The 13,727-nt window shown below is 35.3% G+C and overlaps 1 protein-coding gene across 1 annotated transcript; it reads left to right on the top strand.

The window, feature by feature from the left end:
• Positions 1 to 1,227: 1,227 nt before the first annotated feature.
• LOC131274795 (alpha-2-macroglobulin-like protein 1) lies at positions 1,228 to 13,368 on the top strand. Its single transcript, XM_058282763.2, has 6 exons — positions 1,228 to 1,339; positions 10,391 to 10,481; positions 10,860 to 10,928; positions 11,536 to 11,638; positions 12,336 to 12,411; positions 13,216 to 13,368. Exons 1-5 carry the CDS (start codon positions 1,278 to 1,280, stop codon positions 12,386 to 12,388), a joined length of 378 nt encoding a protein of 125 aa, XP_058138746.1. The 5' UTR covers positions 1,228 to 1,277; the 3' UTR covers positions 12,389 to 12,411; positions 13,216 to 13,368.
• Positions 13,369 to 13,727: the final 359 nt, after the last annotated feature.

Below are 13,727 nucleotides of genomic sequence, written 5' to 3'. Positions count from 1 at the left end.
AAGCAAATGACAGGAATGGCTAACAGGAGAAATGTGTAGGAAACAGTGATTTATGTCTTTCCTTAATTGGAAAACAAATGAAAATGCAAGGAAATGTTCTTTTATTCTCAGGAGAAACGCCTCACTTCCTCCTTACTTTCCTTTATTCAGGCGTAGGTTCTGAGTGAAATCATCTGTTAGTAAATCTCCCAGCATGCTTTCTGCCTAATGGCATATCTTCCTTGATGACTGAACCTGAGCATCATCCAAGGCAGCAGTTACATCACTGAAGTAGAGAACACCTTAACTACTAGGAAAGATTTGAAAGGTTTTCAGTAACAGAGATGATACTTTATGAAAGTCCTTTAGAAAACTAAAATCTAATTAAGAATAGTTGAAGGAAATTAACTTAAATTGCAGCCACTCTTAAGTACATGCAAATATGTTTTCCTATTGTTAAGGATATTGCTTCTTGGTAGTCTAGGACTATTTCTATGGATAGAAATGGGTGGTTAGGACTATTTCTATGGATAGATTTAAACATGATGATCAAATGACAACTAATATCATTTCATAACAGAAATCAGGTAATTCCTTGTAACATTCTGTACAGGACACTCTCGCCATAAGCTGCTACATGAGATTAACCTTCTCTAAGGACCAAGTCATGGTCACGTTTAGCAGTCAAGAATCCAGTGAGATTTTCCAGGTTAACAGGGACAACCGCTTTCTGGTCCAGCGTTCAGAAATAACAAAAGTGCATGGACAATACACAGTAGAGGTGGAAGGGCAAGGTTGTGCATTTATCCAGGTAAGAGAAACCTACCTGAGAGGGAGTAAAAGAACCAAGCCGTCTGTCAGTTATTTATGAAGTGCTAGCTTGCCATTACACATATTTCAATGATTATCTCTACCCTTGCTCTCATCAATGTTTTCTAATCAATAGCTGAAAATGCAAGTTATTTTATAAAGAGGTATACATTCTTAGGTATAAGTGGGTAATTGAGAGCTTTTTTGAGGGACACCAGTACTAGAAAACATTCTGATATCTTCATTAAATTACGTTGTTAAAGATTCTTGTGTCTTCTGAAAACTAAGCAATATTATTTAGCCTTGGTCCCTGGTTGGAAAGAAGTGAAGCAAAGTGCAGTAAAAATGGAAAGAGAGAAATAAAAGGTCCTTCAGATTTTACTACAGGATAAATGAATCATTTTTATCATTTGCTATCTCTTGTAGCCCACCCTTAGGTATAATGTGCCTCTACCTAGAAGGCATCTGGGTTTTCCCTTTCCTTGGATATGGTAAAGAAAAACTCTTCAAATGAATTTCAAACTACTTTTGACCTAACAGTGACTCTCAAGTAAGTGTCATATTTTGATATCAGAACTGAAATTAGAGGTATGGTAATAAATCAAGAGAGAATTATTAAACAGTCATGAAATAACAAAATACGAATGATGATCAGCAGAACGAGTTTGTGTGCTGGTGGTGATGGTTATGGAACACTCTGGGTTCTGGGTCTCCAGGTTCTTGGCTCCATTGCAAGAAAGAATTCAGAGATGTGCCGATTTCAGAAGGCCAGAAAAAAGAGTTTGTTAAGAAACAGGAAAAGAGAGAGTACACAGTCAAAACACTGGTGCAGGCAGGCTACAGGGTGAGATGGACAATGTGGGGCCCAGGGTAGGCCATTTTAAGGCTTTTCCTCCCTGCCCTCCCCATGTTAAGGAGGCATCTTAGCAGTCTGCTGTCCTAATTGGCTTCCTGTCTACACTCACCTGTCAGCTTTCAGGGAACCAATAGGGAGGCCTGTTTGGAGTTATCTGGGGCTTCTTTCGAGACTGAGCATTTCAAAGGGGACCCAATGGCCATGGTCTTGGCAGGCTGTTATGTTTAGAGCAGTATTCTCAGGCAGTTGATTCCTTTCAAGGGGTTTCTGGGCACGGTCTCCTGACTGTTCTGCCAGTGGCCTTCCCTCCTTTCCTATACTAATCTGCCTCGGGGATATTTCTATGGCATGGTCATGTCAAGTGCATCACAGTTGAGTACATCTTAAGCAAAATAAGAGCTAGATTTAGGAGAGTAAATGTCGGAGTTGCAGACCCGAAGGGTATCGGGAATGAAAGACAAAGAGAGATTGGGATCAGGGGATCTGTGAGCATTGAAGCCTCAAGTTCATCAGACAAATGTATTAATATCAGGGGCTTCTTTATGTACCCCAAGCAATTGTGAGAACCAGCAACTATCCTAGCTAACTATTCCCATAACTTCATTAATGAAAACACAGTGCACAGTGGATAAGATAGTAACTAAAGCACAAGATGTTCTATTATGTTATTGAAACAAATATACTCATAAGTCTTGTTGCCCAGGTTACTTGAGATATCAAGTCTGGGTTCTGCTGGAATGTTATGTTTCCCAGAGAGATTAGCCACCTGCACATATATCTCTAGGGACAGCATGACCCAGTGGTCAGAAAGTAACTTGCTACTATGGAAACAGCATGCCTTTGTTTCCCACATTTCCCCCTTTTTGTTTTAGTCAGGGTGGCTATACCTGTCTTAAGTTGCCCTCCTCTGAGAGTCTTACCCATCATTGGCTACCAGCCAAGCCCTCTGACCATGGGGAATTATATCAGGGTTTTAGCAAGTACCAAATTATTAGCTTGTCCCATCGCATCAACACGGTGCAGTTTTCAACAGACTTCTCATCCCAGGCAAGCAACAACAATGAGCAACAAGATTAATACACAAAATCCTATTCCTAATGCTGACAAAAAATGTTGAGACTTCCACCAATCTACTGGATGAAACTTTTTGAAAAAAGAAATCAAATCATTACAGATATCCTTATATTCAGCTACATAAATCTGATTATGAGACCTTCCTAACATCTTTTTCTGCAATTCTTCTATTTCTAATGACATATTACCTTTATGGCCTATAAAATGGTTTTTAATCTTTTCCCAATCAAACATAGAATTATTATAAGCAAGTGGAGTAATGCAAAAGTTACTTTCATTCCAATCACATTTCAATCCCCTAAATAAGTTTAAGTTATATACTTGATCTCTAAGATGTAAAACTGCTGATTCTAAATCATTAACTCTACCCTTTAATTCTCCATCAATATGTTCTTGACTATGCCATAAGTCACTAGCATTCTTATGCCATTCATGTACATATTGTTGAGTCCGCACCATCTCATGGAAGGCCACGGTAGCTGTAGCGGCAGCTGCAATAACACCAGTCAATCTTAATATGCCAGCTATTAGCAGTCCCACAAATCACTTCGAGCGCTTCAGGATTTCTCGAGCCATATGGGAGAGCAGTTGACTCTCAGGTGACGATTGCCAAATTTGGTTCAGTCGCACTGCAGTCCACACTCCCTGCTGCCTTCGACCCATTATAATGAAATCTCCATTCTGTAAAATGTTCTCAGATAAACAGGTATGCAAAGCCCCACTTTTATAAAATAGAGCATTCTCAGTTATAGTTAATTTTCCAACCACAAACACATAAGGATCTCTTACACATGCCTGAGGATGATGAATTTGATTTAAATGCAGATATTGACTCTTCTTGCTATTATTCCAATCCATTATATAGTAGGTGCTATTCCTATAAAAACTTTCCACAGATTCTTCTGCTTGTGTATAGATGTAATATTACACCATGGAGAAGGGATCCATTTCCCTTTCTGTTTCCAAACACTATTATTTTTAGTAAAAATTATTTTTTGTTGTCCTTTACTATTTAGACCATACCAAATAAATCTGCCATAATATGGAGAGGGACTCCCCATTGGGGCACTCACTCTCCCATACTATTCCATAGGAATCATTAAAAATGACAGATCCTCTTCCTATATGGCACTCTTGCCATCCTTCTTTATCCCTACTGTCTTTTTGCGGACAATCATAAGTAGGATTTTTGGTCATGATTAAATTGTAAGAGGGAAATAAAGTCACAATAAACTGAGTATTATTATTTTTGAAGATAATTATGACCCGATATTTAACATACATACAGGAAGGATGGTTACCAATGCATAAGGGTTGATAATCAAATGGTAATACGAGATTATCAATTCTTTGTCCTTCCTCATAGGGTTTTATTGGCAATCAATCATCAATTGCTCCAGGGAATATATGGGTCTTATTCAGATATATATGAAAGAATGGATCTTTCCAGGTTAACACTCTAAGTAATGGGGGTTTAGGTATATAGGCCCAATAAGTGTAATTACCGGCAGCTTCCTCATTACTTACGATCACCATCATCAGAAGTTGCAGGAGACCCCATCTCTTCATTCCAGGGTTTAATCCTCTTCACAGGTAACCAAATTTGTTCTCCATTTTCTGAAATGACAAGAGCATAACCTCGCCCCCATACTTTAATCCTGCCTTTTTTCCATTCACTGCTTAAAATACCTTTCCAGAATATTGGTTGATCTTCATTTCCTGCATCCACTGTAGATGTTTGACATTTTCTAAAGTGACATTCCCCAGGTGTCAATGAATTATAAACATTAAGAAAATTTAAAGTAAATAAAGCTTTTGCCAAATGATCTTTTGGTGTTATAATACCATCATCTCTCCCTTTTTGTTTTAAAAGCATAGTTTTTAGGGTATAATGGCTGCATTCAACTATGGATTGACTTGTAGGATTGTAAGGAATGTTCGTAACATGCAAAATAGCATACGTAGAACAAAAAGAAGTAAAAGACTTACTAGTATAAGAAGGGCTATTATCAGTTTTAATTTTCAAGGGGCATCCCATCACTGCAAAAGTAGACCATAAATGGGAGCGAACATGATGAAAATGTTCACCACTTTGTGCAGTAGCCCACAAAAAATAAGAGTAAGTATCAATGCAAACATGGACATATCATAATTTACCAAATGATGGTATGTGAGTAACATCTATTTGCCACAGTTGATTAGGAGCCAGGCCTCTGAGATTAGTCCCAGCCTGAAAAGGCACTGTAGTTAAGGGTCTGCAGGTGGGACAGGTGTGAGTAATTTCTTGAGCTTGATGTTTTGTTAATTGAGGAAATTTATGTCTAAGTCCCTTAGTATTAATATGAGTTAATGCATGATATTTATTGGCATCCTGCAAACATCCTACTAATAAATCAGCTCTTGCTTTTTGGGTAGCTAGAGGACCAGGAAGGGAAGAATGAGACCGGATATGAGTAATATATATGGGCTGACTTCTTTGACGAATGAGGGCTTGAAGATCAGCAAAAAGTTGAGCCAATTCACCAGAAATAAAAATATGAGCTGTTTAAATATGGCCTACAGTTAAACATACGTATTCGGAGTCAGAGACAATATTCAAGGGCTCTTGAAACGTTTATAAAACCTTAATGATGGCTGAAAGCTCTGTGCGTTGAGCAGATGAATAAGGAGTCTGCCAAATTTGTTCTTTTTGAGAGTTAACGTATGCTGCTTTTCCATTACTACTACCATCAGTAAATACTGTACATGCATTTTCAATAGGAACAGTTTTCACAATTTTTGGTAAAATCCAAGTGGTTCTTTTTAAGAGCGTTAACAGTTTGGATGTAGGATAATGATTATCAATAATGCCTTGAAAATCACTGACAGAAATTTGACATTGAGGATTAGTTATATATAAACGTTGAATTTCTTCATGAGAAAGATTACAGATAATTCTATCTGTATCAGACCCCTTCACCTGTAGCAACCTCACACGGCCTATTGCTAGTATGGAAATAATTTTTTGAAGATATGTTTGCAATCTCTTTTGTTTATTATTAGGTAAAATAACCCATTCCAATATACCTTCTTGCCAAAATAAAGACATTGGAGATTGAGGGGTTGAGAAAATAATTAAATAACAGCTTTTTTAGGGTTTATTTGTGTTAATTGCCCTTGAGAGATTCGATTTTTTATTAATGCCAATTCTTTTTCAGTTTCTTTTGACAAGATTCTAGGGCTAGATAGATCAGAATCTACTGTTAATGTTTGAAACAAATGAGTTAACATATAATTAGGGATTCCTAATGTTGGTCAAATCCAATTAATGTTTCCTAGCAATTTTTGAAAATCATTTAAGGTGTTTAACCTGTCTCAGCATATTTGCACCTTTTGTGGTGTAATATGTTCATTAGCCAATTTCATACCTAAATAACAATATGGAACATTCCTTTGAATTTTTTCAGGGGTAATTAGCAAGCCATATTCAGGAAGAATTTGTTCAGCATACAGAAATAACTGTTGCAGTTTGTCATTTGAAGCATGAGCAAACAATATATCATCCATATAATGAATAATCACTGCTTTTGTTTAATATTATGCTGAAATATTGGTAAATTTATACACTGTTAAGTATTCATAGGAACCTTTTACTCATACAACTTTAATTAACACAGGGTTAAAGAAAAAAATTTTTTGTTAATTTTATAACACTTTTAAACACCTATTCGACTTATAAAATGAACTTAACTATTACTTTAATTTTTTTCCCAAGGTAAAAGAACAAATCTCTTATAATTAGTTTGGAATAAAAGGATACTTTTCAGGATTTGATTTTAAGAAAGCAAGTTTGAACGTTATGTTATTTTAAAAGAGATAAACTTTTCCTTCTTGGAACACTGAGGAAATGATGAGGTTAAAGCACAAGAAGCTATTTTGATAAAACAGACTTTCTTTGTATACTGATTATTCAGGATAAAAACTTTTACTAAAACAGATTAATGACTTGAGAAACTTTGAGAAACAACAAAATTTTAACTTTGCATTAGTATACTACTTGATACTAAACCTTTAAAATTTATAGATAGACCCATCAAAGTTATTTAACTTTAATTATAAAAATTTCTTTTCCATGAGCCTTCTACACTTTTTGTATTTATTCAGGTTTTGTTCCACACTCTACTCTTTCCCATTAATTAATCATTTTATCTTAGGACAAAATCATTTCCTGTTTCTTTAATAAGAAATACACATTCTATATATCATATATACTAAGTTACCAGGTAAACTTCTTACAACATATAATTGCCATTAATACTAAACAAGCTTGTTAAAATAATGAACTTTTCTTTACTTTAAATACTTAGTAGCATGCAATATCAGAAACAGTCTCCTAGAAGCAAGTTGTCAGGGGAGGCTGGCTGCTGCCAAGTTTTCCTGTTATAAAATCATCTTTTATTATTATTATTATTAATTCAGGTTTGTTTAATAATGACCTTTTGGAATAGCCATTTAAACACTTTAATTTAAACAATGCTTTGTTAAATTTCTTATAATTATTTATAACCATATAGACTATAATTATACTATTTTAAGACAAATTTTACCTTCACAGAATACATTTCTTTACTTAAAAATACCACAGTACTTTCTATAATTTGCCACATGCATTTAAGTTCCAAGAGTTTATGAAAATTAGTCATTCTACTTTAGGACAAAACACACTTTTTAGAAGAAACTTATTGAATTTCAGTCAGCATTTCCACAAACTTTTAACCTTATATAATATTCATTTAAGTTTTACATCCTTCATTTTATCCTGTGAAGAAAAATAAACTATTCATTTCAATCTAGGCAAGAATAATTTTTTATAAAAAGACATAGTAATTTTGTTAATCAAGACTTACAATTTTTATCATTGTAGAGATCTTATTAACATATAGACTTTTGTATTAATATAAGCACTTATTTAATTTTTGGCCATTTGAATAGAGCTCTTTTTAAAAATTTTTACTAATTTATATTACCATCTGGAGGTATCAAAATATACACTGACATTGAACGAACAGACAGACACAAAACAATTACAACACATTAACAGAAACATACAGTTTACAATTAACTCATAATTCTTACTTTTTTGGTATAGCTGTTTTTAAGTTCTCTGTTATATCACATCTTAGATATCACTTTTTAAGATTTCTTCTGGAATCCATGTTGCCTGTAACATGCAAGCTTGTACTCGGAAACATTTTTATTAGTTATCAGCAATCAGTTAAGATAACTTGAGCAGCATAAATGTAGTTAAGCTCTTCTTTAGTAGTTTAGACAGACTGTTAACACACATTTTTGGATTATTACTCTGTAATACCATACTGAGACTTGAAGTTCAGAAGTAAAACTCTTGATTTAAAACTGAAAATTCCTTTTTAAGCCTAGATAAAAATTATGTACTAATTTTATTATTTTGGTTAAATAAGCCCAATCAGAATTAGCATGGAAACATGGCTTAACTCTATTAACCCCCACTAGCGCACAGCTACATTGTCATGGAGACAGCAGGGGTTTTGCAGAGTTGCTGCCAGAATAGTTTCCTTATTTTAGCGAACACTTTAACAGAGAGTTTTTTTTTTTACAAGCCTGATTTCACTAACAAGGACTTTATTTAGTATTTTTACCTGTTTTAAATCTTTCAAGTAGTTTAAGAGGTATTGGTTCAAGATGGAACTCAACACCTCCCTGAGGATTATTAGCATCTAATGGAGTTGTCGTAATATAACAAGAAAAGCTGATAACAATTGCATGGCCTCCAGATCCCCTCATTGAGATCTGTGTAATAAACAGGGCATTAAAGGTGTTTGAGGAATGGAGATGGGAACAATTATCTTATTAATATAGGGCAAAGTGTCTGATTGTAATGGATCTAAGGCGGCAGCAATTTGCTGGCACAAAGCCCACACAGATAAAGGAATGGATTCCCCTCTTTGAGATGTTCTACGTAGTGCCCTCATTACCTGTTTCCACTGTTTCACATTCAAAAGATTTTTCCCTTGCAGCTGAAACCAGTAACAGTGTTTTTGAACTAGATCTAAAAGTTCAAGTAAATCAGCAGTTTTACTGAGACTCCAACAGTATTTAAGAGAGTTTTTAGTACCTGTGAATATTCTTCCAGCCGTCCTCGTTAATTACCCATACCCTAATGCTAGCGGTAAACAGGATTAATTAAAATTCTTACCACTGTATGGTCAGACTCAAGTCACCCTTTGATGGATGCCCCAACCTTTCAGGAAGGTTTTCAGCTCAGCATTCCCAATACTGTTGTAGAAGAATCTCTGCTGCAGTCACTACTTCAGGCCCCATGTTGAGCACCAGATATTGGAGTCACGGACCTGAAGAGTATCAGGAATGAAATACAAAGAGAGATTGGGATCAGGGGATCTGTGAGCATTGAAGCCTCAAGCTTATCAGACAAATGTATTAATATCAGGGGCTCCTTTATATACACCAAGTAATTGTGAGAACCAGCAACTATCCTAGCTAACTATTCCCATAAATTCATTAATGAAAACACAGTGCACAGTGGATAAGATAGAAACTAAATCCCAAGATGTTCTATTATGTTATTGAAACAAATATACTCATAAATCTTGTTGCCCAGGTTACTTGAGATATCAAGTCTGAGTTCTGCTGGAATGTTATATTTCCCAGAGAGATTAGCCACCTGCACATATATCTCTAGGGACAGCATGACCCAGTGGTCAGAAAGTAACTTGCTACCATGGAAACAGCATGCCTTTGTTTTCCACAAGTAAAATTTCAACTGTATCCAAATTTAATTTGGAAATTTTTGCCACATACATATTTAGCAACACTTAGATTTTCTCTTATGGAAGCACTGTCGGTTTCAGACAAGGGAAATATTTCTTTCTCCCAAAGAAAACTGCAGGTGGACATATACTAGAAAGCTCACAAATGTTTATTTTATACCTGAACAAAGCAAGAATTTTGGATTTTTTTTTCAGTGTAGATAAAAGAATCCTCTTGAATTCCGATTAGACGTATAAAAATCAGAGGGTTTTAGCATTAGTTAATATGTTGGGAAACACTGAGTAAAAGTAGTTTGGAAAATAGAAATAAAATAAAAAAAAGAAAATAAAAGTAGTTTGGGGGAATTTTCTTAGGATTTCTTCATGAAAGTCCCTTGAATACCAGGGCTAAGACCTAAACTAACTCCATGTCTTAACAACCCTCTCCAGAGTCAGGAGCATAATGTAGACAATCTCTTGGGGACATGTCTACTCTGATTCTGCCAACATCTTGCTTCTTAATGAAAGATCTCTTTTAATTGTTTTGCAAATCTAAGGGTAACATAAATATATGTAATATACATTTACAAGATTGTTTCTAAGTTCTGCATTTGCAGCCTTGGGCAAGTTTAAGAGTGGAATTTGGGTAGATTTGAGGTCCAGATAATTCATTATTTGCACCACCTTACATTGCTGTGTCAGCTCATCCAGCTCATCTGAATGGTACTTCGAACCACTTTCTTGAGGCACTTCCTCTTCAGCTTTTGCTTTTCTTTCAGACTGATGGCCAGTTAGTATCTACCTACCCATCACTCTCACCATGAGTTAAGTCACTGTTCCAAGTTGGCACCCCAACTAGTATTTTTTCATCTTCTTTTGTTTTCAGATATACTGGAATTCACAATAACTCCAATATGGCTATTGTTGATGTAAAAATGCTATCTGGATTTACTCCAGTTCTGTCATCCATTGAGGAGGTAAATAATAGAAGACCAATCTTCAGCACAGAGAAAGCAATAAAATATATAGATGAAATAACTACATAGCAAAACTGAGCCATGGAATTCATTATTTAAACAAATTTACACAGAGTCCATATTTATATTTCTGATGTACACCTGGAGGGATGGTATTCTTAATTCATGGAAATTAACCATCATTATTTTCCACAGTGCATAATATATTTCTTTATTTATTTCCCACCTGTGCTTAGGAAAATATCATGGTACTGTGGGAACATTCCATAAAATAGATTCCTGATAATTGGTTAAATGAAAAGCATGAAACATTCAATTCTCAAATGACACTTTCATCTTCTAATATTTCTCCCTCTCTTCCCATTTACTTCTTTAAAGCTTGGAAAACATGACCAAGTGATGAAGACTGATGTCAATAATGGCCATGTTCTTTTCTACCTGGAAAATGTAAGTTCAGTAATAATTTTTTTCTTTCATGACTTTTTTGTTGGTTCATCTTTTCTGAGGTAATTTGGTGGCTCTTTTGTTTATAAATATGGCTGATGAATTTTATCAAAAACAGGGAATGCTAAAAATTGTCCATGTTCAATCCCACTGATCATCTTTTCCCTGTTAACCCTCAGTTTATTTCACATATGCCTAGGCTCCCTGACCAGATGGTTCCCAATGTAGAAACATCATCAATCTGATTTTCATTTCTCATGGTATCTAACATACTATGGTCAAAGAGAGGAGATATATAATTCCCTTACAGTTTGACTTGCTCTTCAGCGAAGGCTGGCATGAGTTGTAGAGCCATCCTTTAATGTGAAAATCACTATCATTCACACAAATGTCCACTTTACAGCTTACAACTAAATTCCTTGCACCTCCATTTAAGCAATGGAACCTAACACAACATATAATTCAATATTAAATTATTTTGTCATTATGTAACATAATTGTATCTTAGACCCTTTTAATTGACTGCATCGTGAATTATGGCAGATAACTTGCTCAGTGATTTTCTATTTGCAGACCTGCTCTGATAAAATTATCATTGGTATCTTTACAGGTTTTTGATTCAGCAAACAGTTTCACTTTCTCTGTTGAGCAAATCAACCTCGTATCGAACATTCAGGCAGCCCCAGTCATGGTCTATGACTACTATGAAAAAGGTAGGCAAACAACAATCATGTCCTCATGCCTTGAGCTACTAAATTTTCTCAAAATATCCTTAGTCTTCAAAGACTAGACAATAGATGGTTTTACATTGTATATAGAATTCTTTTAACTCTATTATGTATGTTTTATATCTTCTATCTGGGCCATTTTCATATACCAGAGGTTTTCAACACCTAGAGTCCTTTTGATATAATACAAAAGGACTCCCCTTTAACTTGAACTATAAACCAGGCTAATCTGCCAAGTCTTTTTCCATTATTGTCAATGCCAGGATTTATCATGTCATGCCACCTCTGTGAACTTTGATTTAAGAAGAGGAGGGGTGGGATTCTGAAAGGTTATAGAAAAATTGTGAGAATTTTCTGTGTTCTGACGCAATTCCTAAGATGTTGTAAAGACATTAAAGTTTTCTCTGGAACGTTAATGCTATTAACTTCCTGTTGACTGCCATGCAAAATTTGTCAAGGAATATTTGCATTATGGCTTTGGGATTTACAAAGTGGGCATCCTTCATCAAGTGACTTAAACTTTGAGGGGATATTTCTGGATTTGTAAAATGAGGGAAGGGTTAACTCTCCTGCAAAATTATTGGGAAGATTAGACCTGGTATATGTATATTGACTGGCATAACCTAGGTGTAGCAAGTCCACACTTTAGTAAGGGAGTATTTATTTTCACTTTATTTTCCAGATGAATATGCACTGGTTTCTTACAATATCAACAGTATTTCAGTTCCCCAGTGAGAAAAAACAAAGCACAGGAGAAGGTAAGGAAATTACATACATTATAGACCATTGAAAACATACCTGGTAAAAAAAACTAAAGAAGATAGAATAATGGAGGAAGCAAAGAGAAGTCCCTGGTATTTCACAAGGTTTGTGCAGCTATACATACTAGATGAGTGTTCTGATTGTCATTAAGATTTTATTAATGTCTTTAAAATAGCTTTAGGGAAGCGAATTGGCTCAACAGATAGAGCATCTTCCTACCACATGGGAGGTCCAGAGTTCAAACCCAGGGCCTCCTGACCCATGTAATGAGCTGGCCCACACGCAGTGCTGATGCACGCAAGGAGTGCCATGCCATGCGGGGGTTTCCCCTGCATAGGGGAGCCCCATGTGCAAGGAGTGCACTCTGTAAGGAGAGCCGCAAAATGCAGCCTGCCCAGGAGTGGCACCGCACACCCAGAATGCTGACGCAGCAAGATGACACCCACACACAAAAAAAAGTGACACAGTGTCACTGACAAGCATACAAGCAGACACAGTGAATGGACACAGAGAGGAGAGAACTGGGGAGAGGGGGAGGTGCAGGGAAAGAGGAGAGAAATAAATAAAAAATAAATCTTAAAAAAAGAAATAGCTTTAAAGAATTTACAGCTATATAATATAGAACCACCTTTTATAAATCTCTTTTTTGTTTTGTAAGATAACAGCATCAAATATATTTGTACATATATTTATACATATATACTTATACGTTATGTGTATTTGTATATGTGTACATGTTAGTATATCTATAGATACATGCCACATTTCTTTATTGCTTACACTATTTTTTTAAATCCCAGGTGGAAACGACTTATTTTGAACACACTCATGCTTCTTTATCAGTCCTTGGAGAGAATCACAAACCACCTCACTTTTGGAACAGTCTTCATTCTGCTATGACTTCTTCTCTTATTTTATTTCTTTATTATCCCATTAAATGCTGTGGCTTCACATCTGAGTCTACGACCATCTTTCTTTCCAGTGTGTCATTCATAGATTTTCCATTCTAGAAAATGTAGGGCCTTGTTTGATAGGAACTAAGATATTTTGCTTTATTGTTTAAACTCTGAATTCAAATTTTAGACATTGTGATAAATAGAATTGGGAATCCTCCAAATTCTTATTTAACATAGTGAAATAAACTTTTGTTGCAGCAGACATGGACTGACACCAATTCATCTATGATAAATCAATGAATAAACATATTTTTTAATGACCCACTTGTAATTTAAGTGCTATAAGAAGCATACATTGGATATGGAGACTGAAAGAATAAATACAAATTAGCTGTGATTTTAAAATGTATATGTTT

The sequence above is a fragment of the Dasypus novemcinctus genome, chromosome 20 (assembly GCF_030445035.2).
Source record: "Dasypus novemcinctus isolate mDasNov1 chromosome 20, mDasNov1.1.hap2, whole genome shotgun sequence".
NCBI lineage: Eukaryota > Metazoa > Chordata > Mammalia > Cingulata > Dasypodidae > Dasypus > Dasypus novemcinctus.
This window is presented reverse-complemented; position numbering and strand designations above follow the sequence as displayed.